The sequence below is a fragment of the Myxocyprinus asiaticus genome, chromosome 20 (genome assembly GCF_019703515.2).
Source record: "Myxocyprinus asiaticus isolate MX2 ecotype Aquarium Trade chromosome 20, UBuf_Myxa_2, whole genome shotgun sequence".
In the NCBI taxonomy this organism is placed as follows: Eukaryota; Metazoa; Chordata; class Actinopteri; order Cypriniformes; family Catostomidae; genus Myxocyprinus; species Myxocyprinus asiaticus.
The window spans coordinates 28,155,959-28,180,610 of record NC_059363.1 but is presented as its reverse complement, the minus strand read 5'-3'; the positions used below and the strand labels follow the sequence as shown (position 1 = coordinate 28,180,610).

The 24,652-nt window shown below is 39.4% G+C and overlaps 1 protein-coding gene across 4 annotated transcripts in view; it reads left to right on the top strand.

Moving 5' to 3' along the window:
* The window catches only part of LOC127411257 (disintegrin and metalloproteinase domain-containing protein 17-like), a 45,785-nt gene that overhangs the window by 6,084 nt on the left and 15,049 nt on the right, over positions 1 to 24,652 (top strand). For 2 of the 4 annotated variants that reach the window (XM_051646679.1, XM_051646682.1), the window contains exons 8-19: positions 168 to 281; positions 3,712 to 3,856; positions 3,939 to 4,030; positions 4,166 to 4,318; positions 4,598 to 4,797; positions 6,304 to 6,407; positions 7,393 to 7,527; positions 13,259 to 13,389; positions 13,502 to 13,580; positions 13,682 to 13,770; positions 14,865 to 14,921; positions 18,653 to 19,025. In XM_051646679.1, the coding sequence (XP_051502639.1) occupies positions 168 to 281; positions 3,712 to 3,856; positions 3,939 to 4,030; positions 4,166 to 4,318; positions 4,598 to 4,797; positions 6,304 to 6,407; positions 7,393 to 7,527; positions 13,259 to 13,389; positions 13,502 to 13,580; positions 13,682 to 13,770; positions 14,865 to 14,921; positions 18,653 to 19,025 (1,672 nt within the window). Of the gene's footprint in view, positions 1 to 167; positions 282 to 3,711; positions 3,857 to 3,938; positions 4,031 to 4,165; positions 4,319 to 4,597; positions 4,798 to 6,303; positions 6,408 to 7,392; positions 7,528 to 13,258; positions 13,390 to 13,501; positions 13,581 to 13,681; positions 13,771 to 14,864; positions 14,922 to 15,153; positions 15,194 to 18,652; positions 23,616 to 24,652 lie in introns of those variants that run through there. The other 2 variants (XM_051646680.1, XM_051646681.1) reach the window with 2 other exon arrangements.

The following is a 24,652-nucleotide window of genomic DNA, read 5'->3' as shown; positions in this document are numbered from 1 at the left end:
GAGGCTGTTAGTGTCTAACATTCTGCCCCAAAATCAATTTGTGTGTTCCACAAAAGAAAGAATTGTCATTTTTGGGTAATCATTCTGATGCTGATTTTCGAAGATTGATTCTTGTATAAATATAATTTAGCCATTCAATATGTTTTTACACTGTTCTGTGCCCACAGATAATCATAAACAACGAGCCCACAAAGGTTGGCCCAGGAGAGGTTCACTATAACATGGATGGCAGCCCATTAGGAAGAAAAGATGGTGTGTGGGATGTAAAGAAGCTTCTAGAAGTAAGTACTGGGACCGTGAGTTTGATTTGTGTAATCGGTAATGTAATCTTGTGGATTACATGTTTTAGGTAATCTAATCTTGATTACTTTTGGATTACCTCTTACTTAACTCTTGTTTATTTGATGTCACATGCCTTTGAGTAGAATAGTCTTGTATATATATTCCATTATTTCTTACCGACAAAAAGAAGACTCGAAGATTTACCAAACGTATATCAGCGTTAAGCTGATTTAGAATGAAAATTGAAAAAAATAAAATAAGGGGATCAATAAATTATGAACAGTTTGCTGCCATTGCCTGATTAATGTGTTACAAAGCACTAATGTGATTACAAGTGTTTTAAAATGTAATGTAATCCAATAACAAGTAGTTTCTTTGTAATCTTTGTAATCTGTTTATGTAAACCCAGTTAATACTAGGAGTGTAACGGTTAAAATTTCTCACGGTTCATATCATGGTTTTAGGGTCATGGTTTCAGTACGGTTCGGTATTTGCTATTTTTTGAAAAAACATATATATATATATATATATATCCAAAGTAAGAATATTCTATTATTTGCCCTTACTAAAAATCACCATGATTTTACTACAGTAACCTTAGTTTAATCATGGTATTTGAAGTAAAGTCATAGTAACCACTAAAAGTCATGGTTAAAATACCATAGTAAAACCATTGTTACTATATGGAAACTACAGTATTACTGTTGTTAAACCATGGTTAATTGTACCAAAACCATGATTTCTGCTAAGAAAACCATGGTGACAGCAGTCATGGTTACTACAATATTAGTAGCCTATAAAAGCATTGTTCATTTTCATCAGGGTCCTTAACAAAAAAAAAACCTTTTTCTCTAATCACTAAATCAGCATTTTAACTTAATACCTGCACTATTACACTACATGCATCAACATAAAATGCATTTCAAACTCAACACATATTCAACATTCGGAAGCTGAAATGAGAAGGGATGTCATAATGCGATTTGAGTGTTTTAATCATGTGCAGAAATCCCACGTCTTCATCAGTAGAGTAGGGAAACATAACTTTGGCAGTGAACACACTAAGTGCTTTAGTTATTGTTTTATGTCTGTCCGAATTAGCACTGAGTGCTTGCTTAAAAACGGAAGGGAGTGTGTGCAGTTTAGGGCTCACTTGCGGCGTGCTAGCTATCCTGGGATGATGTCGGTGTAAATAGCTAATCATATATCGATGTATTACCAGTATACGGCACTCACGTCGAGCAAAGTCTGCAAATAGTGCATTGCTGTTGTAATTGACTGCAAAAAGAAAATGTTTCCAGACAAGAGACTTGAATGACACAGGGACTTCTCTATTTGCAGCTTGTTTTCTCCGCTTGCCATTTTCAGCTACACATTAACGCATGCAGAACTGTGATGTCAAACTGATTTAACCTACTAACAGAACGGCTTCTCTCTGTAGAAAGTTCACCCACGTGAAACACAGGTGGAGTGTATCCATCTTCAGAGCCATACATGTGCATAATTCGTTTTTTTTTTTGTTCTTTACAGAGAACCGTTACACCACTAGTTAATACCCAGCACTGAGTGTGATCAAGTGTTTTCAATTAAATAATGTTCAAGTCAGCTGTTATTGTGTGGATAGTTTTTGTTTTGATGACCAAGTTTGAAGCTAATACATTAGTTTTGGGGTGGACAACCAAATAAGGGTGAATCTCAGTCACACACTGAATCCGTCAGAGTGGTTACTGAATTAACATCTGCCTCACTGCTTTCAGATCTGTCTGACAAAAAAATGATGCAAGAACTGGTTTATTTAAAGGGGTCATGACATGAGGAATACAATTTTCCTTGACCTTTTTACAATTAAGAGGTCATTGTACTATAAATACACTGCAAGATTCAGAGCTCAAAACGTCCTCCTCACTGCGAAAAGAGCATTTGTTGAAACCAAGCTTCCAAAACAACTCGTTCTCTGCTTCCTCCACATTGTGCTGTCACACTGTGGTAGACATTTACATCTGACCGCCTCCACAATAACACATCAACGCCTACTTTACCTTATTACTTCAGTAGCCCCACCCAGTAGTGGTGAGTAGTAAGACAGCAAGGAGGGAGCAGGTCAGTCAAGAGCACAGAGCCAATCAGAACAGTGGGCGTTAACTGTCAGGTCTTAAAGGAGAAGCAGCACAAAAACCAAGCGTTTCTGACAGAGGGTCGGAATGAGGGTGGAAAATGTATCATGTTTTACAATTATATGACTGTTTTTTGTGCAAAAAAACAAACAAAACAACTATACTAATTTCACAAGTATACCTCAAGGAACATATTAAAATAATACAAAAAAAGGCATGTCATGACCCCTTTAAGGTTCGTGAAACACAAATAAGTGTATTACTAACATGTTGTTTATATGACAATCTGTCATTAAAGAAATAGTTCACCGACAAATGAGAATTCTGTCATAATTTACTCACCCTTATTTTGTACCAAACCCATATGACTTACTTCAGTGTTCGAATTGAGTCAGAGCTTATGGGGGGGTCCCCTCGTCTACCCTGTATAAATTGAATAATTACGTCAAATGCACACACGACTCTCCAAGAACCTACGTGAATGCTTACCAAAAATTCACAGAGTAATTAGATCTATTGATTAAAATGAGTCATTTTAACATTTTAATGAGTTGTAATACATGAGTAAGGTGTAAGGCTTAGTAATAGACTATACTTTGTTGAATTTAAATAGTGGTCACCGTGGCTGAGATTCATAGTGCTTAGTAGAGTTATAAATAAGAAGTAGCTCTTTGTTTTACAATAATACATTTGAAATTATTTTCTCTGTTGCCGCTATCGTTTATGGGCATAGATTGCATATTTTTAGATATTGAGGGAGGGTCGCTCGTCACAGACTCAGCATAATAACTGGACAAAGATATTTCTCCACATAACATCAATTAAATAACTTTAGTTTACAACTGTTTGATCATGAGCTAACATGTAGCTTTAGGTAAATTCCGGCAAATCTACGTGCATATTAATTAATCTCTAGCGACTGTTTAGTTATTAGATAAAATATGATTTAATGTTAGTAATTTAGGAGTACCAACAATCATATATCAAAGAGGAATTATATTTTACCATTATTGTGAGGTGAAAATGAGAATCCACTCGTGTTTAGACTTTTCTAAAAAAAAAAATCTGGTATAGGTTATTTATGAAAACTGGGACAGATAATGGATAATGTTGCATTCTGTTACTGCAAACATTTGGAAAAAATGAGAGTTTTAAGTATCTAGTATTCTAGTTTTTATGATACACCAGGGGACCTCCCAAGTTACATTATTTTGGTCTTATGGGGGGTAAGACCACCCCCCCTTTCTTTTGAGATTACTTGACACTGAAAATTTTGACACACTCAATTTCTGATCTCTGTCCTCTTGGTTCTCAGCAATTCAGTTATGACATCGCAGACAATGCCTCTCTAGTTTGCCTTGCCCATCTCTTCACCTATCAAGACTTTGATGATGGGACTCTTGGTCTTGCATACGTGGCCCCTTCCAAACCACAGGGATTAGGAGGACTTTGCCCTAAACGTATGTCTCTTCAACTTTGGTTAATAGAACAACCACTCTTCAAAGACAGGGCTTGACTTTGCACATTCATTTTGTCTTGTAGCCTACTTCCCATCACAAACCGTCAGTAAACCCAGTTACCTGAACACTGGCCTAACTAGCACCATGAATTATGGGAAGACTATTCTGACTAAGGTTTGCACACAATGCTTTAAATAGCACCTTATAACACATACCTGACTAAGCATGCCAAAGCTTGAATTTTGTATTATGAATGTTTGCTATTTTTTTTAGCAGGCTGCACAGTGATTTATTGTCTCTGACCTTCAGGAAGCAGATCTTGTAACCACTCATGAGCTCGGCCACAACTTCGGAGCAGAACACGATCCAGACAACATAGCTCTCTGTGCGCCCAGTGATGACCAAGGTGGCAAATTTGTCATGTACCCTATTGCAGTAAGCGGAGATCATTTCAACAATAAGGTACTGTCCACTTTGTGCTATGTTTATTTCCTTTAACATGTAGTTACTCACTTGAATGTTGTTGCAAAGTTATTATTCTGTGGGAATGGTGAAAAATCAATCTCTTAGCCCTGAAATGTGCTCTGCAAAAATGGAAACTAAAATGTTTCGAGTTGTATTCCAAAATGTGTCAGGATGCGATTCATAACGCAATGCAGGTAGCCTGTAATGGTTGCATGTAGCATGTCCTGTAATAATTACTATGCCCCCGGTGTTTACTTCACCTATTTGTTTGCCCAGCGGTTCTCCAGCTGCAGCAAGTTTTCTGTAAGTAAGACTTTGAAGGTCAAGGCCCGTCAGTGCTTCAAGGAGAGGAGCAGTAAGCTGTGTGGGAACTCTCGTGTGGAAGAGGATGAAGACTGTGACCCTGGACTCCTTCACCTCAATGACGACCCCTGCTGCACCGCTAGGTGCAAATTCAGGATGCAGGCGCAATGCAGGTAAACAAGCATTAGAGGAGTAATAATAATTATACTGTATATGTTTTATACATTCCAAGGATAGTGTGAAAAGTGTGGTGTACAGACTCCATTCTTTAGTTACTCCCATTCAGAGTATTGTATGTAGTCTACTGTAGTAGTTGATCAATAAGGGATTTTCATTGGCTAATACTGATGGCGATATCTAGAGAGTTGTTATAGACCACCTATCAGCAACTGTGCCTGACTTGCCAATAAACCAAAGTGCTCCTTCCACTTAGTGTCAGTTTCAAAATCTAATGACAGCCCTGTTAATGCATAATGAACATTTTCTGTTTGTTTAGTTTTTTTTGGGGGAATAAACAATTTAATGAATTAATACAACATTTCGGTCATGTGACCTTCATCAGGTATTTGAAAAAGAGTGTATCACATGTGTATTTAAAATATGGATTAGCCAATCAAGATCAATTACAAAAACCATATGACAATCAGTAAAAGAGAGACAACCAATCCCTTTTTTTTTTAATTAGAAAGGCAAAAGAGAGGAATACACCTCCTAGTGGACATTCCAAACAGATATAACCTCTGAAGATACCATATCAAATCGACATCATGAAAACAATAACTATCCAAAGTCAAAAATAATAAAGAAGGCTATACAGTATAATCCCCTTAATCCTATAATACATAATCAAGATTGCACATAAAACACAATTCAAAATACATTTGTTTACAAAACATATCAAAATTATATTTCCACTGCATAGTATACATTTGCAAATAATTTTGTATATAAAACACATCTCAATTTCATCATCACAGCATAACATTAAAAGGAAGCTCATCATTAAGACCCATTGGAGCTAAGGTTTGGAGAGAGTAAATCCAAAATACTGCACATCTCTGTAGAATACGGTCTATATCTCCACCTCTAGATGGCACCCTTACCATTTCAATCCCAATGAATGGTAAAGTTGAAACAACATGATTAAAATTAATAAAATGAACCGCAACCACATTCATATCCTTTCGTCTGTGGAACTTTTATGTTCACTGATGCATTGTTTAAGTTGTCTAGACATTTTTCCCACATACCCCAACCTGCAAGGACAAAGAATTAAATAAACCACGTGTCGAGGAACATGTAATGACATCAGAGATAGAGAACCGTTTCCTTGTGCGGGGATGTCAGAAATTATTTGTTTTATAGGTACATATTGTGTAAAATAAGGGTTTAAATTGAAAAGTATTTAAAAAAAAAAGTTTTCGAATAGCACGCATAAATTGTCCCTACTACCTGATGGATATCCCAGATATGGGTGTCTTGAGATGTCACTTTCTATATATTCACACTTCTATATATCATGCATCTCATTTGCTGTTAGTCATTTGTATTATATGTTGGCCATCAGCCACCCTGCTCTCTAGATATCGTCATCGACTATTAAAAACATATCACCACTAACATCTCTCCATCAGTCTCCATCAGCATGTTTATTTGATATCGTTTTCTATGAACTTCAGTGATAGGAACAGCCCCTGCTGCAGGAACTGTAGGTTTGAAAGTGCAGAGAAGATCTGTCAGGAGAACATCACTGCCACCTGCAAGGGCATGTCCAAGTGCACAGGTGAGCCTGCAAGGATATACTCCCATCCAATTGATACACATACTGTAAAAATAAACTGAGTAACAGCAAAAAAAAAAAAATGTTTTTGAGGTGATTTTTCCAAAGCATTACTTTGAGAACTCTGTCACTCAGAAAGACTGGAAATCTCTGTTTAGTTGCTTTTAAAGTTTAGAAGTCTTAACAGAAACTTTTTTGAAACCTGAAATCCTATTAAAATCTGTTCTATTTAGAACGTGTCTCAGTCAGATTGATCAGATTTAAAGATTTTGTTTATTTTTTGTTTCATCATTGTAAAGTCCTGAATGTTAATGTAAAGTCATATAAAGTGCGCAATTGTCTGGAGCTGAATCTTTGTCTGAAATACACTCATTTTTACTCACTCTTGGCTCATTTTAAGGGGTCATGAGGAATCAAATTTTCCTTGATCTTTTAACATATAAGAGATCATTGTACTATAAAAACATACTGTAAGTTTCAGAACTCAAAACTTCCTAATGACTGCGAAAAGAGCATTTGTTGAAACCAAGCTGTCAAAACTACTAATTCTTTACTTCCTCCACATTGTACTGTCACACTGTGGTAGACATTTGCATCTGACCACCTCTACAAAAACACATCAACGCCTACTTTACCTTATTACATCAGTACCCTGCCCAGTAGTGGTGAGTAGTGAGATGGCAAGCAGAGAGCAGGTTAGTCACGAGCAGAGAGCCAGTCATAACAGTGGACATTAACTGTCAGGTCTTAAAGGAGAAGCAGCACCAAAACCGAGCGTTTCTGACAAAGGGTCAGAATGAGGGTGGAAAATGTTTTTTGTGCACAAAAGTTTACTAATATTATAAGTGAACCTCAAGGAACATAAAATAATTTTAAAAAAGAGCTATGCTTTTCAATATGTTGTGAATGTGTTAACTGGTCCAGACACATAATATGCATGAATGTAAAAAAAATAGTAATATTTCTTTAATGTATTGTATGCCTCTAGGCAACAGCAGTGAGTGCCCCGCTCCTGGTAACCTGGCTGATGATACAGTTTGTGTGGATAAAGGCCGATGTCACAGGGGTGAATGTAAGCCTTTCTGTGAGGCCGTGCATAACCTTGAGTCCTGTGCCTGCAATGGTAAACGTCTCCACATCCCTTCCTGTTTTTACATAGTAGTGGTCAACCGTTATGGGTATTTCAATGGCCGTGTTGATATCTAGAGAACTGGATACTGGATGACCAATACAATGCTTAAATACACTACCAATCAAAAGTTTGGATGCACTTACTCATTCTTTATTGTTACTGTTTTCCACATTTAAGAATCAATACTTAAGTGACACAATTACAGGTGTATCAGACTACCTTTATATTTTAGCTTCTTTAAGTTGCCACCCTTTGTCTAGACTACAGCTCTGCACACTCTTCACAACTTCACGAGGTATCCAACTTGGATACTTTTTGAACAATATTTAATTAATTTGTGTGTAAGTTGGGCACTTGTTGGCTACTTTTACTACACCTACTTATTCATGTGATTATCTTATCTCAGTGATTTTGACGGTGGCATTATTGTTGGTGACGGACGGGCTGGTTTGAGTATTTCTGTAACTGCTGATCTCCTGGGATTTTCATGCACAACAGTCCAAAAACATCCAGTGAGTGCCAGATCTGCGGACGGAAACGCCTTGTTGATGAGAGAGGTCAACAGAGAATGGCCGGACTGATTCGAACTGATAAAGTCTACAGTAACTCAGATAACCGCTCTGTACAATTGTGTTGAGAAGAATAGCATCTCAGAATGCACAACACGTTGAACCTTGAGGCGGATGGGCTACAACAGCAGAAGACCACGTCAGGTTCCACTTCTGTCAGCCAAGAACAGAAAGCTGAGGATGGAGTGGACACAGGCTCACCAAAACTTGACAGTTTAAGACTGAAATAACATAGCCTGGTCTGATGAATCTCGATTTCTGCTGAGGTACACAGATGGTAGGCTCACTGCAGCCTCAGCTTTCTGTTCTTGGCTAACAGAAGTGGAACCCGACATGGTCTTCTGCTATTGTAGCCCATCCGCCTCATGGTTTGATGTGTTGTGCATTCTGAGATGCTATTCTGCTCACTACAATTATACAGAGTGGTTATCTGAGTTACTGTAGACTTTGCCAGTTCAAACCAGTCTTGCCATTCTCTGTTGACCTCTCTCATCAACAAGTTGTTTCCGTCCGCAGAACTGCCACTCACTGGATGTTTTTGTTTTTGGCACCATTCTGAGTAAACTCTTGAGACTGTTGTTCATGAAAATCCCAGGAGATCAGCAGTTACAAAAATACTCAAACCAGCCCATCTGGCACCAACTGTCATGCCATGGTCGAAATCACTGAGATAAAAAATTTTCCACATTCTGATGGTTTATATCAGGGGTCGGCAACCTATGGTACGCGTGCCAGTATTGGCACTCGGAGGGGTAATCACTGGCACGCCAGCAATGGCAAGAGAGGTATAGACTATTGGCATTGGTGGCATTCCAATATACATCTTAATGTAATCCTTCCTTATGATCATGCAGTGTGTTTTTATGAGCTGAATGGGAGGCTAAACAAAAAGTTAAAATGTGACGAGACTGCAGTATACCCAACAAACTCGTGCAGCGAGTGCAAGCCATTCGTGCATCACGAGCTGCCAGCACTTCACTTTCGGTTAATCGTAAATGCGCCTGCTTTGGTCAGGCTGCTGGATGACAGCCTACATTCTGTGTTTCATCTGTTTCTTTTTGCTTTCAGAACAACACATGATGTACAGTGCATCCGGAAAGTATTCACAGTGATTTTTTTCATTTTTTATTTTTAATAAATTTGCAAAGATTTCTAACTTCTTTCACGTTATCATTATGGGGTATTGTTTGTAGAATTTTGAGGAAAATTATTAATTTAATCCATTTTGGAATAAGGCTGTAACATAACAAAATGTGGAAAAAGTGAAGCGCTGTGAATACTTTCCGGATGCACTGTAATAAGGAAAACACCATTATTAATCCTTGAGATTTCCAACCCAGCATACAGGTACGACCTCCTTAAGCCATGGTCACACTCAAAATTACAGTAAATTATTAAAAGAGAAAACATAAACCCACATCGTGTGGTTAAAAAATCTGAGTCAATTCAAAATTTCAATTAAACCTGGAAATAAAGTTTTAGGATTTTGCAGGTGCGATTCACCGAAAAGGGCTAAATAGTTGATCGGCTTGTGATGCGTGAATGGCTTGCACATGCAGCGCAAGTCTCGTCACACTTTAATAGTGTTGAGTCTCCCATTCAGATGATGAAATCATGCTGCGTGATCATGAGGAAGGATTACATCAAGATGTAGATTGGAATGCAGGTGCGAAATACGTCATATAAATAAAACAGACTGCTGCTCTCTCGCTGTTGCTTGCGTGCTTAAGTGATTACCCCTCTGCGTGATTTTGACAAATGTATGACATAATATAAGAAATATTTAAGATTCCACACAATACCGTGATCAGTAATCAAATAAGCAAATTTGTGACATTAACTGTGTTAACTCATTTTGTACAAAAGGACAGGTTTTCTTTCATTAAAGCACTTTCACAAGATGCTCTGTGAAATTTCACATGCAAGATTTGTCACATGCTGGTTTTGCAAATTTTTTTTACTCTGCACAGCCATTGACCAGCAAAATAAAAATGGCACTCAATGTCAAAAAGGTTGCCGACCCCTGGTTTATATGAACAATAACTGAAGCTCCTGGCCCATATCTGCATGATTTTATGCATTGCACTGCTGCCACATGATTGGCTGATTAGATAATGGCATGAATAAGTAGGTGTACCTAATAAAGAGGTCACTAAGTGTATATATACATACTGTATACTATATATATTATAATTATAATAATTCCTTACATTTATATAGTGCTTCTCTAGGCACTCAAAGCATTTTACATAGTATAGGGGGAATCTCCTCAACCACCACAGTGTGCAGCATCCACCTGGAAGATGCGACGGCAGCCATAGTGTGCCAGAACGCCCACCACACACCAGCTATTGATGGAGAGGAGAGAGTAGAGTTATAGAGCCAGTTAATCGATGGGGATTATTAGGAGGCCATGATTGAGAGAGGCCAATGGCAGGAATTTTTAATGACCACAGAGAGTCAGGACCTCGGTTTAACTTCTCATCCAAAAGACGGTGCCTTTTTACAGTATAGTGTCCCTGTCACTATACTGGGGCATTAGGACCCACACAGACCACAGGGTGAGCACCCTCTGCTGGCCTCCCTAATACCTCTTCCAGCAGCATCCTTAGTTTTCCCCAGGAGGTCTTCCATCCAGGTACTGACCAGGCTCAACCTTGCTTAGCTTTAGTGGGCAGCCAGGCGAGAGTTGCAGGGTGATATGGCTGCAGTATTATACAGTATTTTCATATTAATAGTATAATTAATTAGTATTAGTATCTCACCTTGGCCTACAGTACATACTAATAAAAAAAATCTTGAATAATTTAGTATTAATATTTTTTATTAATACTACATTTCTTTCTTTTTTTTTAAATTATTATTATTAAAAACTGTAGGCCAGGATCAGAAATTAAGGGCAGCTTGAGGCAAAAATGCCACCAAAAATTATGAAAATGCCCTTGAAATTTTAAATGTGGGGGCAAAAAAATGCCCCCCGTTTTTTTTTTTTTTAAACAGTATTTGTAACATCTGATAAAGTTTTCTATATTCTTTGCCTATTTATACACAGTATCACATAAAATATGATTTGACGTTGATTGAATTTTATGGGTAGGAGCTAATATATTCTCAGTCTAATTATTCAGACTGAGAACTTATGTAAATGAATTCATTAAATTGAAGTATCGGTATAAAAGTTTGCCAGTATATTTTTATATGTTTAGAAAAAAATGCTCCTGAAAATTAAATCCAGGAGACAATTGTTGCCCCTTTATGGGAAAAGTTAAACTTTGACACTGATGTAGGCAAATTTGTGTTTGTCTACAAAACTAATATCAAGCATACAAGCTTAAGCCTCAAAGATTTCAAAGATCATGAGACAAATTCAGTCGAGTGTATACAAACTTTTGACTGGTAGTGTATATAAACTCAGCAAAAAAAGAAATGTCCCTTTTTCAGGACACTGTATTTTAAAGATAATTTTGTAAAATCCAAATAAACTTTACAGATCTTTATTTTAAAGGGTTTAAACAATGTTTTTCATGCTTGTTCAATGAACCATAAACAATTAATGAACACACACTTGTGTAACGGTCTTAAGACACTAACAGCTTACAGATGGTAGGCAATTAAGGTCACAGTTATAAAAACTTAGGACACTAAAGATACCTTTCTACTGACTCTGAAAAACACCAAAAGAAAGATGCCCAGGGTCCCTGTTCATCTGCGTGAACGTGCCTTAGGCATGCTGCATGGAGGCATGAGGACCGCAGATGTGGCCAGGGCAATAAATTGCAATGTCCGTACTGTGAGACGCCTAAGACAGCGCTACAGGGAGACAGGAAGGACAGCGGAAGGACAGCTGATCATCCTCGCAGTGGCAGACCACGTGTAACAACACCTGCGCAGGATCGGTACATCCAAATATCACACCTGCGGGACAGGTACAGGATGGTAACAACAACTGCCCGAGTTACACCAGGAATGCACAATCCCTCCATTAGTGCTCAGACTGTCCGCAATAGGCTGAGAGAGGCTGGACTGAGGGCTTGTAGGTCCGTTGTAAGGCAGGTCCTTACCAGACATCACCAGCAACGTCGCCTATGGGCACAAATCCACCTTCGCTGGACCAGACAGGACTGGCAAAAAGTGCTCTTCACTGATGAGTCGTGGTTTTGTCTCACCAGGGGTGATGGTTGGACTCGCGTTTATCGTCGAAGGAATGAGCGTTACACCGAGGCCTGTACTCTGGAGCGGGATCAATTTGGAGGTGGAGGGTCCGTCATGGTCTGGGGCGGTGTGTCACAGCATCATCGGACTGAGCTTGTTGTCATTGTAGGCGGTCTCAACGCTGTGCGTTACAGGGAAGACATCCTCCTCCCTCATGTGGTACCCTCATGTGGCATGACATTGCCACCAGCCATACTGCTCGTTCTGTGCGTGATTTCCTGCAAGACAGCAATGTCAGTGTTCTGCCATGGCCAGCGAAGAGCCCGGATCTCAATCCCATTGAGCACGTCTGGGACCTGTTGGATCGGAGGGTGAGGGCTAGGGCCATTCCTGCCAGAAATGTCCGGAAACTTGCAAGTGCCTTGGTGGAAGAGTGGGGTAACATTTCACAGCAAGAACTGGCAAATCTGGTGCAGTCCATGAGGAGGAGATGCACTGCAGTACTTAATGCAGCTGGTGGTCACACCAGATACTGACTGTTACTTTTGATTTTGACCCCCCTTTGTTCAGGGACACATTATTCAATTTCTGTTAGTCACATGTCCGTGAAACTTATTCAGTTTATGTCTTAGTTGTTGAAACTTTTTTTGTTCATACAAATATTTACACGTTAAGTTTGCTGAAAATAAAAGCAGTCAAAAATGTGAGAGGACGTTTCTTTTTTTGCTGAGTTTATATCTTGAATAACTGTGGGCCGATGTTGATAATATTGAAATAGCCAAATATCAGCTACTATATGGGTTTGTTACTACTATGTGGCATCCAGAATATACATGCAAATAATCATATTCACTGTTTTACCTGCCATTGTGAAAAAAATTATTATTATTACATACTTCTACAGTCCAAGCTATTTGCAGTGCACTGCAGCCATAGGTAAATTAAAAATGGAGGCCCTGAAAGTGCAAAATATGTCCTTGTTATGCTGTGTTGTTTTTCAGAGACAGAGCAGTCATGCAAAGTGTGTTGTAGAAACCGAGATGGGCTGTGTACTCCCTTTGTCACTAGTGATGGAGGGTATCTTTACCTGCGCAAGGGCAAACGTTGTACAGTTGGCTTCTGTGATGGGGCCGTGAGTGCTTTGCTTGTTCATGATTTAGTATAACCATTAGCAGACAGAATCGTATTTTCTATTTACTGCTATGATAAATTATGCCATTTTTTAAATTTTTTTATTATTACAGGGTAAATGCATGAAGCATGTGCAAGATGTCATTGAACGCTTATGGGACTTCATAGACAAACTGGATATAAACACATTTGGTAAGGGATGATATCTGAGTGAATTTAACCAGGCAATCTGATGATATCTTTCATTCATCAGTGCATTTATTTTAGTGTTTTCTGTAAATGACAATGTTCAGGGAAGTTCTTGGCTGACAACATAGTGGGGTCTGTGGTGGTCTTCTCTCTCCTTTTCTGGATTCCTCTAAGCATACTGGTGCATTGTGTGGTAAGACAACCAAAAGGCAGTTATTTCAGTCAGTGTAATATTTTACTCACCCTCATGTCATTCTATGCCTGTATGACTTTCTTCCATGTAAAACAAAGTCCTTTTTAGGACTTTTAGGAAGATGTTTTGCAGGAGATCTGTTGTTTTCCATACATTTTGTATACAATGACCACATCTGTCGAACTCCAAAAAAGGACCATAAAAGTAGTCCATAGAACTCATGCACTTTATTCCAAGTCTTCTGAAGAAGTATGGTAGTGTGTTTGAGGAATAGACAGAACTTATTGTATTGCAAAGCTTTTGTATGATCTCAGAAGTCTTGAAATATAGTGCACAAGCTGTATGGACTACTCTCATTATTTACTCAACCTCATGCCATCCCAGATGTGTATGACATTTATTATTCTGCAGAACACAAACAGACATTTTTAGAAGAATATCTCTGCTCTGTTGGTCCTCACAATGCAAGTTAATAGTGGGCAGAACTTTGAAGCTGCAAAAAGCACATAAAGACAACATAAAAGTAAGACTCAAGATTTATAGCAAAAACGTCTGAACATCAGCAGTCTCCTTGGCGACCATGATTTCATGGATCATGATTGTGCCTAGAGACTGCAATGGCAAAATGTACAGTGAAAAGGACTTATAATTTGGTCTGTTCTCACCCAAAACTGACTGGATAACTTCAGAAGACATGGATAGGACACTGGAGTCGTATGGATTACTTTTATATACTTTTTGGAGCTTCAAAGTTCTGGCCACCATTCACTTGCATCGTTTGGACCTACAGAGCTGAGATATTGTTCTAAAAATCTTCATTTGTGTTCTGCAGAAGAAAGTCATACGCAGTTGGGAGTAAATGATGAGAGACTTTTCATTTTTGTGGGTAAACTATTCCTTTATTTTTGGAGCTTGACAGCCTCTGGTATTAGATTTAATTGTATGGAAAAGAGCAGTGTCAATATTCTACTGAAGTCATATGGGTATGGATGGACATGAGGGCTGTAAAAAAAATGATGCAATTTTCCTTTTTAGTTGAACTAACCGTTTAAGACAAGACATTGCAGTGATTGTCTTTCTGTGCTTGTTAATAGGACAAGAAACTGGATCGTCAATATGAGGAGACCTCCAAATCCTTGATGTATCCTAGTGTAAGTACTTTTCACAAAGCTCCAATGATGGACTCTTTACCAATACTTCAAAGATCAGACTAACCAACACTAAATACACATTAAAATCATCTAGAACCCAACAGAAACACAAAAAAGTTATGCTGTTGTATGCTGCTGTTAGCATGGAGACTTCTATCAGGGCTAGTACAGGGGGGAGCTTGGCTGCACATGTATGACTTGTGGCTTGTTTGCTCTGACCCTGGAACTGCAGCAGATGGTGATGGAGGTGTGTAGTAGAGCTCTCAACTCAGGTGAGTTTGCATTGTATGGCTCCCCCACACTGCTTTGCGACCCCTTGAGTGTGTCGGAGCAAGATTGTGATGTGTTACCGTCAGAAGGGCAGATTGTGAAATGCGGCAGCACGGATGCCATTGAGCTTGTCCTGTGTGTCTTGTGCATTCAGTGTCAGTGAGTATGTTTTGCTGATTTCTGGGTCTAACGTGCAGTTCAAAATTGGAGCATTTTAAATGCACAGCTTTGAAAAGCTCTTGATACTGCATATGCAACAAATGTGTTTTTTTTTTTTTTTTCTCCCAATTTGGAATGCCCAATCCCAATGTGCTTTTTTAAGTCCTCGTGGTCGCGTAGTGATTCGCCTCAGTCCAGGTGGTGGAGGACGAATCCCAGTTGCGCATCTTATCACGTGGCTTGTTGAGCGCGTTGCCACGGAGACATAGTGTGTGGAGGCTTCACGCCTTCCACCGTGGCAACCACACTCAACTCACCAAGCGCCCCACCGAGAACGAACCACATTATATCGACCACGAGGAGTTTACCCCATGTAACTCTACCCTCCCTAGCAACAGGGCCAATTTGGTTGCTTAGGAGACCTGGCTGGAGTCACTCAGCACGCCCTGGGATTCGAACTAGCCAGCTAGCGAACTCCCGGTGTGGTAGCCAGCGTCTTTTACCACTGAGCTACCCAGGCCCCCCATAAATGTGTGTTAATTTATTTTAAAATATTTGAGTTGATTTAAGAGACGTGAATGGATATATGGTTTGGTAGGCGCATATACTGTAGACCTTATACAGAGTACTGCTATATTTGATTGATGACAGAAATGAAAACGAGGCTGTGAGGGATAGACTAAGAATCTCTTCAATAGCATGCACTGCATAAAGCCCTATAAAGGTCTTAGATCACATCTAATTTCACAACTTATTCTTGTGCAATTTTTCTACTAAATTCTTTGGAAAGATGCTTTGTTTGCTTAACATTTAGAAATAGTTTAAACAACAGTACAAACCATTGAAAAGATTGTCTATCCCTCACAGTCTCGTTTTCATCCCTGACAAAAATCAAATATGGTGAATGGATAAACAAGGTCCATTTTGCTGCATTTAACATAAATGTAGCATGTTGTTCGTATGGGGATGGGCATTTTTGTCAGTTTGTCTGTTTGAGTACTTGACAGATAACCGAGTACTCCATTTGCACCTTTTCCTTTTTTTATTACCGGTCTATGTACAGTGCATTCATGAAGTATTCTGACCCCTTCATTTTTTTCACATTTTGTTATATTGCAGCCTTATGCCAAAATGCTTTAAATTATTATTATTATTTTTCACATCAGTCTACACTCCATACCCCATAACAATAAAGCAAAAAACAGATTTTTGATAACTTTGCAAATTAATTAAAAAGAAAAAACTGAAATATCACACTGACATAAGTATTCAGACCCTGTGCTATGACACTTGAAATTTAGCTCAGGTGCATCCCATTTCTCTGGATCATCTTTGAGATGTTTGTACACTTTGATTGGAGTCCACCTGTGGCAAAGTCAATTGATTGGAAATGATTTGGAAAGGCACACACCTGTCTATACAAGGTCTCACAGCTGAAAATGCATATCAGAGCAAAAACCAAGCCATGAGGTCAAAAGGAACTGCCTGCAGGGCTCAGAGACAGGATTGTGTCGAGGCACAGATCTGGGGAAGGCTACAAAAACAATTTCGGCTGCACTGAAGGTTCCCAAGAGCACAGTGGCCTCCATAATTCTTAAATGGAAGAATTTTGAAACAGCCAGGTCTCTTCGTAGAGCCTTGGTAAGAGAGGTGATCAAGACCCCGATGATCACTCTGGTTGAGCTCCAGAGATCATGTGTGGAGATGGGAGAAACTTGCAGAAGGACAACCATCACTGCAACACTCCACCGATCTGTGCTTTATGGCCAGACGAAAGCCACTCCTCAGTGCAAGACACATGAAAGCCTGCTTGGAATTTGAAAAAAGGACCTAAAGGACTCTGTCTGTGAGAAACAAGATTCTCTGGTCTGATGAAATGAAGACTGAACTGATTGGTCTCAATTCCAAGAGTCTTGTCTGGAGGAAACCAGGCACTGCTCATCACCTGCGCAATACCATCCCAACAGTGAAGCATGGTGGTGGTAGCATCATGCTGTAGGGGTGTTTTTCAGCAGCAGGGACTGGGGGACTGGTTAGGGTTGAAGAAAAGCTGAACGCAGCAAAATAGTTATCCTTAATGAAAACCTGGTCCAGAGCGTTCAGGACCTCAGGCTGGGCCGAAGGTTCACCTTCAAACAGGACAATGACCCTAAGCATTCAGCCAAGGCAATGCAAGAGTACCTTAGGGACAACCCTGTGAATGTCCTTGAGTGGCCCAGCCAGAGCCTGGACTTGAACCCAATCGAACAGCTCTGGAGAGACCTGAAAATGGCTTTCCACCAACGGTCTCCATCCAACCTGACAGAGCTTGAGAGGATCCGCAGAGAAGAATGGCAGAAAATCCCCACATCCAGGTGTGCAAAGCTTGTCGCATCATACCCAAAAAGACTTGAGGCTGTAATCGCTGCCAATGGTGCTTCAACTAAGTAGTGAGTTAAGGGTCTGAATACTTATGTCAAGTTATCAAAAATCTGGTTTTTGCTTTGTCATTATGGGGTATGGAGTGTAGATTGATGTGAAAAAATTAATAATTTGTAGCATTTTAGCATAAGGCTGCAACATAAAATGTGAAAAAAAATGAAGGGGTCTGAATACTTTATGAATGCACTGTACATATTCATCAGATGAACGTATTTGCATCACATCATGCTGTTATTTCAGCATCTTGCAGCATTATTTCTTTATTTTTAAGACCGTGTGTCAAGTTAAAAATAGATATGAAGGTAAATTAAAATAGTGCCTAAAATAGCTAAATTTGTCAAATTTAAAATTAAGTTGCAAGCGCAGACTGATTTGCAAAAGTTTTTTTTTGTTTCACAAAAAGTTTCATTTAAATGTTGTCAATCGAAACTCCATATATTTTGACTAAATAAATATCTATTCATCCAGCTTTGATTTTTGCGCACTTACAATTTTGGTACAGTTGTCGTGAATAACAATTTGCGATTTTCAGCAATTTGCAAGCAAACAAAGGATGCCATGAATTGCATATGTAAATGAGTGCATATATTACATTTATAAGTGTAAAAATAAACATTTACAAAAGTGTAAATGACAATTCATGTATGTGGAAGAAATATTTTCCAGAAAGATGTGTATTATTCCATTTTGGCACAATGAAAAAAGTCATGCAATGTTATGTTTTTATGGTCGTTCATTGGTGCCAATTCAGAGGACACGGGAACTCTTGCCCATCTCTAGTTATACAAAATGCAGTACTGTATATGCCACGATGAGGTGTTTGAAACTGTTGTTTGAATCTCCTCCTAACTAAATTCATCATATGTTTCTTCTATCCTCAGAGCCTGGAGATGTTGAGCGGTCAGGAGTCAGTTCCCCTCCGCATCGTCAAGCCCCCTGCTCAGGCTTCGTTTTCAGCGGCAGCACGACCTCAGCCCTCACTGGGCCTCTCGAGCCCCGGCGTCTCACCGCCACAGGAGACATTCGCCGTCCAAGGCCCCGCCAACCTCTCCGCCGCACCCAGAGCGGATCCACTGCGAATGGCCACCATCGAGGAGGACCCCAGCGGCGACTCCTCTCACCTGGACGAGAAGTTGCTGGAGGAAGGCTTCCCTCCAAGCGTCACAGCTGTCAGGTCCTTCGAGGACCTCACCGGACAGGAAACACCAAACCGGGGGGACAAGAGACGGCTGACGAGACAGGCACGCATTGATAGTAAGGAGACAGAGTGCTGAGGACAGAGCCTCATACTACTCATTAGTACACATAGTACACCCTTATGTGTGTGCTTGACAGTCAAGATCACTTGATAGTGCACTTACATACATAAAATTTACTTCAAGGGAAAGTTCACCCAAAAACGAAAATTCTCTCATAATTTACTCACCCTCATGCCATCCCAGATGTGTATGACTTTCTTTTTTCTGCTGAAAAATATTTAGAAGAATATCTCAGCTCCGTTGGTCCACACAATGCAAGTGAATAGTGACCAGAATTTTGAAGCTCCAAAAGCACACAAAGGTAGCATAAAAGTAATTCATAAGACTCCAGTGGTTCAATTAATGTCTTCAGAAGTGATAAGTGTGGGTGAGGAACAGATCAATATTCAAGTCCTTTTAACTATAAATCTCCACTTTCACTTTCTTCTTTTGTTTTTGGCGATTCGCATTCTTCATGCATATTGCCACCTACTGGGCAGGGAGGAGAATTTATAGTAAAAAAGGACTTAAATATTGATCTATTTCTCACCCACACCCATCATATCACTTCTGAAGATATAGATTTAACCACTAGAGTCTTATGAATTATTTTATGCTGCCTTGATGGGAATTTTGCAGCTTCAAATTTTTGGCACCCATTCACTTGCATTGTGTGGACCTACAGAGCTGAGATATTCTTCTACAAATCTTCATTTGTGTACTGCAGAAGAAAAAAAGTCACATCTGATATGGCATGAGGGTCAGTAAATGATGACAGAATTATCATTTTCAGGGCTCCAGAGTTTGTGTAGGAGTCGGTGTTATGCTGGGAGCCGGACGTTTGCTAGATTCCATCACTAAGATAACATTACCTAGTGTTGCAGACTGTCTGTTGTCGCTGTTGAATAGCGGAAGAGAAGCTACTGTCTGAGGCAAGGCTCTCGGGAGCGCGCATAAACATCACATCCTCTGGATTTTCCCGGAAAAAGTGACCTGCTCCCTTCGCATGAAAATCGGTCCACAGGCTTTAATAGGCAACCTAGGAAGTCCGGGAAGGGCTCATTTTTTAAGTTGCGTTACAAGCCGTTCACATTGGCAAAAAAAAAGGCGAATATTACATGAAACATTTTACATATTGCACCTTTAACTGTAATGTCTACAGTTTCTTCATTGAGGTGGTTTAGTTCTTCACTGAAACCTGAGAGACCACAGCCTTTAAGTGGTATGTTCTGAAAGGAAATGCCCATGTAGTCAGATGAGGCTGCCTTTTTCTGCCTTCTAGTCTGTTTTTCTCTTTGAGCTTTGTCCTGCTGCACCACATTCTCATATTGAGAAACTGAATCTAAGTATGTGTGATGGGGAAATTCCTCCAAATTTCCATTCCTCACTGGTTTGTCCTTTATTCCCTTGAGTGTACCAACACAGGTATCAATAGCTGCTACAGCCTGAGGAAGAATAAGTGACTTCTTCTGAAGCACAAGACTCAACTTTGAGATTTCTCCAAACAGGTCATGGAAAAAGTGACAAAATGCCACAAAAGACAACTTTTCCATTTGTTGTGAGATGTGTTTTGCTCTTCCTCTTATTTCAGTGTTTTTGGATGATGCAGCAAGGTGCTGCACGTGGAGGTGTACAGCTGTATATTGACCCTGACCTGTGTGATCAGAAGCAAGAAAAACAGAAAGGGCCCAGTAAATGTGAGGCAACCAGCGCTGGGTCTTCACTGCAGAAGGTGTTCGTATGGCGCAGCCTAACTCCATCCCGATGGCTTTCAACTTATGCTTGCTTATTGTTGCTAAAATGGTATGTTTTTCATACCAGCTGTAGCATGTCATAGATTTTTCAATCATTGGAAGAGACATCTGAACACCCCACATGGCTAATTCCAGTCTGTGTGGCATACAGTGAAAGGAAAGAATGTGTTCTCCTATTTCTCCTCTTAGGAGTGCACCTACTCCACCTGAGGCACCCGTGTTAACACTGGCCCCATCTGCTCCAAAGGCTGTAATTTTCTCCTGCCACCATTCATGATCAGTTTGTTTAGCATCACCAAACAATAATTTTATTTTATCTAATACTCCATGTGCATGGCAGTGTTCAAGCTCAGCTAAACCAATAAACTGGTTCACTGCTACACCTGCAGAAATGTGCCTGCAGTATGCAATAACATTGTCCTTCCCAGAAACGACTGTGCCACAGTTAGTGATAACAGAGATGTAATTAACTGTCTGAGCGTTTGTCAGTGCTTGTTCTTTGATCTCATCTGCAATGCATCCTATAAACTCAGCACATGCTGTGTTGTTGTCATACGTCTTGCACACATCCAGTCCATTTTTCTTCATTTAGTAATATCGGAGAGGTACATTTGGTGAAAGGCAGCTCTTCACATGCAAACATATAGGCAGTGTTGAATTTTATTTTTAGCTCCTTCCATTCTTTCTCGTCATGTAGTTCGCATGCACGAGACACTGCACATGCTAACAGTGTTTTTTTGTGGAGCACTCTTTGCGATTACATGGTCACGAGCATTTTTATGCTTTTGACTATCGCCGTGTTTTCTCACAGTTTTTTTTTTTTTTTTAAATAGTTCGTTCCGGTAATGAAATCCATTTCCCCTGTTATTTCTCTGCCCGCTTTGGAACAAAAGTCACAAAACATTTTCTGTGTGCGAAGACCATACCTGAGCCATGCAAACTCTTGAATCCAAGAAGTTTTAAAATGCCTTTCTGCACTTTTACTTGGGTGTTCATTGATTGACACGGAAAGATGATCCCCTGTGTCTCCATCGTTTTCTATCTCTCTCATACTGGCACAACTGGAGCCTGCTTTTTTTTTTTTTTTTTTTTCTTCCCAATTTGGAATGCCCAATTCCCAATGCGCTCCAAGTCCTCGTGGTGGCGTAGTGACTCGCCTCAATCCGGGTGGTGGAGGACAAATCTCAGTTACCTCCACGTCTGAGACCGTCAATCAGCGCATCTTATCACGTGGCTTGTTGAGCGGTTACCACAGAGATGTAGCACGTGGTGGCTTCACGCTATTCTCCGCGGTATCCACGCTCGACTCACCACAAGCCACACTGAGAGTGAACCACATTATAGCGACCATAAGGAGGTTACCCCATGTGACTCTACCCTCCCTAGCAACCGGGCCAATTTGGTTGCTTAGGAGACCTGGCTGGAGTCACTCAGCACACCCTGGATTCGAACTCGTGACTCCAGGGGTGGTAGTCAGCATCAGTACTTGCTGGAGCCTGCTTTTTTATTAGCAGGTGTGCCATCAGCGTTGGTGCTCGACAGAGATGTGGAATGTCTGAAAAAGTTTGTTTTTGTGACGCGGAAAGCTGATCCTCGCTTTCCCCGTGCGTATTTTGGCGCTCTGGATGAATTTGAACTCAGTGAAACGTTTGTTTTTTTTCACTGAAACTTTCCTGCGCGGCGTCTCATTTTATAACGTCAACACAACAAATGACGTGATAGGCTACTCCTCACAGAACACGCAAGTATAAAGACATTACATACACATTTTTAAATCTTATCGTGTACATTTGTATTGTTGCCAGTGGCGATCTCAGCAAAAATATCACTCGCAAATAAATATTTATATTTGCGGCCGTTTTAGGTGCAGGCTGGAGCCCTGATTTTTGGGTGCACTTTCCTTTTAAATGAGCCTTAATATGATTAGGGTGTAATCAGGCTGAATTTTTTAGGTGCACTTGTGGTTTAAAAGTTTTTGTTATGTGGTGACTGCTGACTAATTTTAAAAAGCAAAAAAAACAGTAATACGCTTACAATGGAAGTCTATGAGGCAACCATTATACTTCCATTGCCCCATAGATTTTCATTGTACATGCGTTACTGTCAAGGCATTTTTTGTTTGTTTTTACAAACTGAGCTACGAGTAGAAATAATTTTCTATGTATAAAACAATCAACAGTATGCCATAGATCCTGTCTGAAATATTCCTTTAATGTAGTTTCAATAGTGCTTTGGTAGCTACAGTTGCTTGAGAGCATTGAATTCTCATTAAATTATTAGGACATGTTTCATTAATTTATACCTCATTAAGAATATGAGCAGCAAGACTACAGCACAGTTCCGTACAAGTAATTACACTTTTAATGTTACACTGGTCTACTTTATTAGAAAATTCAGCTATGCATATCCTATTCCATATGTATATGTATATGAATTAAATGTTGTATCTGTGGGAACTGCTAGAGGAGATGCTGTTTGTTAGTTTCTTTGACATTTTTTATGGCTTTATGATAGAAATTGCACAGGATGTTTAAACAAATTTTATGTGATTTATCATTTTAAGAATTGTTCATCTCATGGCATGAACATTTTTTGGTAATATAGAGGTATAAATATATGTTTCCCCACTGTGAAATATCTGGTTATAACTAATTAATAATAAACTAGTTCATTTTTAAGGTGAATTTTCAATGTTTGTATTACGTGACAGCCCTGTGAGTTATCTTTTAGGCAGGATCAGTCGTCTCTAAGTTTTTATGTGCCAAAAGTCAATGGACTAAGTATATATTATTAATGTTTCTTGTATATCAAATCATAGGTAATGATTAAAACATCTCATTTGATTGACGTCATTCTTGCATCATTTGGTGTGTGTTTCAGATGCTTTGTAATATATGGAGCTAAATTCATGACTAAAATCTTTGAAGCATAAAAGCATGTCAAATTGCTCTAAAAAATAAATGCGTTGCATTTACAGTGCTTGCATTTTGGGAGGCTGAAATTTAACATGGTTGTATTTATAAGCATTGAATATTTCATTTGGAAACATTTCACAACTAATTTCATTATTACAAATTCAACAATAAATATTCACCTTCCAAAGTGCATTCCCAAAATATTCAGTTCATTTGATAATACAATCTAGATTTTTTGACAGGTAAAATTCAGCCCGTTATATTTCGCTTAACAAAATTCGCTTCCTCAAATTCAGTGGTTCAAATTCGGTTGGAAATTCAACCTTCCACATCCGAGAACTGCAGGAAAAGCAGCAGAGTACTGATGCACAATCTCCATCTGATGCTATTCGTTCTCACCAGTAGGTGGTGCAATGCAATCGGGTGTTGACGGCTGAAGACCAAAGCTACAGGTAGAGAGAACAGCCGTGAACGTTTTGAGTTTGTTTTTCAATTTGAAAAGAAATGAGCAGAAACAAGAAAATGAAATAAAATAATATTACAATAAAAATAATAAATGAAGGAATGAAAAATTAATTAGGTTGGTACAAAGTGGCTGCATGATATTAAATTCAGAAGGAATGATGTCGATGTTATACTGTATATACGGGGACATTTTTTATCTTGTGCGTCTTCCCATGTTCCTTCTCTTTACAAACCATCATCTTCCTCTCTGACACCAAAGGGCACTGCCACACGCACATTGTTATGCATTGATGATCAGTTTGGGCACAAAGTGCAGATCTCCGCTTAATCAGTTAATGTTTGTACATTTACCCTATGTTAGTGCTTCCGCCACCATATTGTGCACATGAATTAGGCCTGCCAACACGTTAACCTCTTTATATTTTTTATATAATCTTCACAGACCCTAGAAGCTTGCACCCCGATGGTCGACCCACAGATGATAAATGAAACATTGCAAATGCACATTT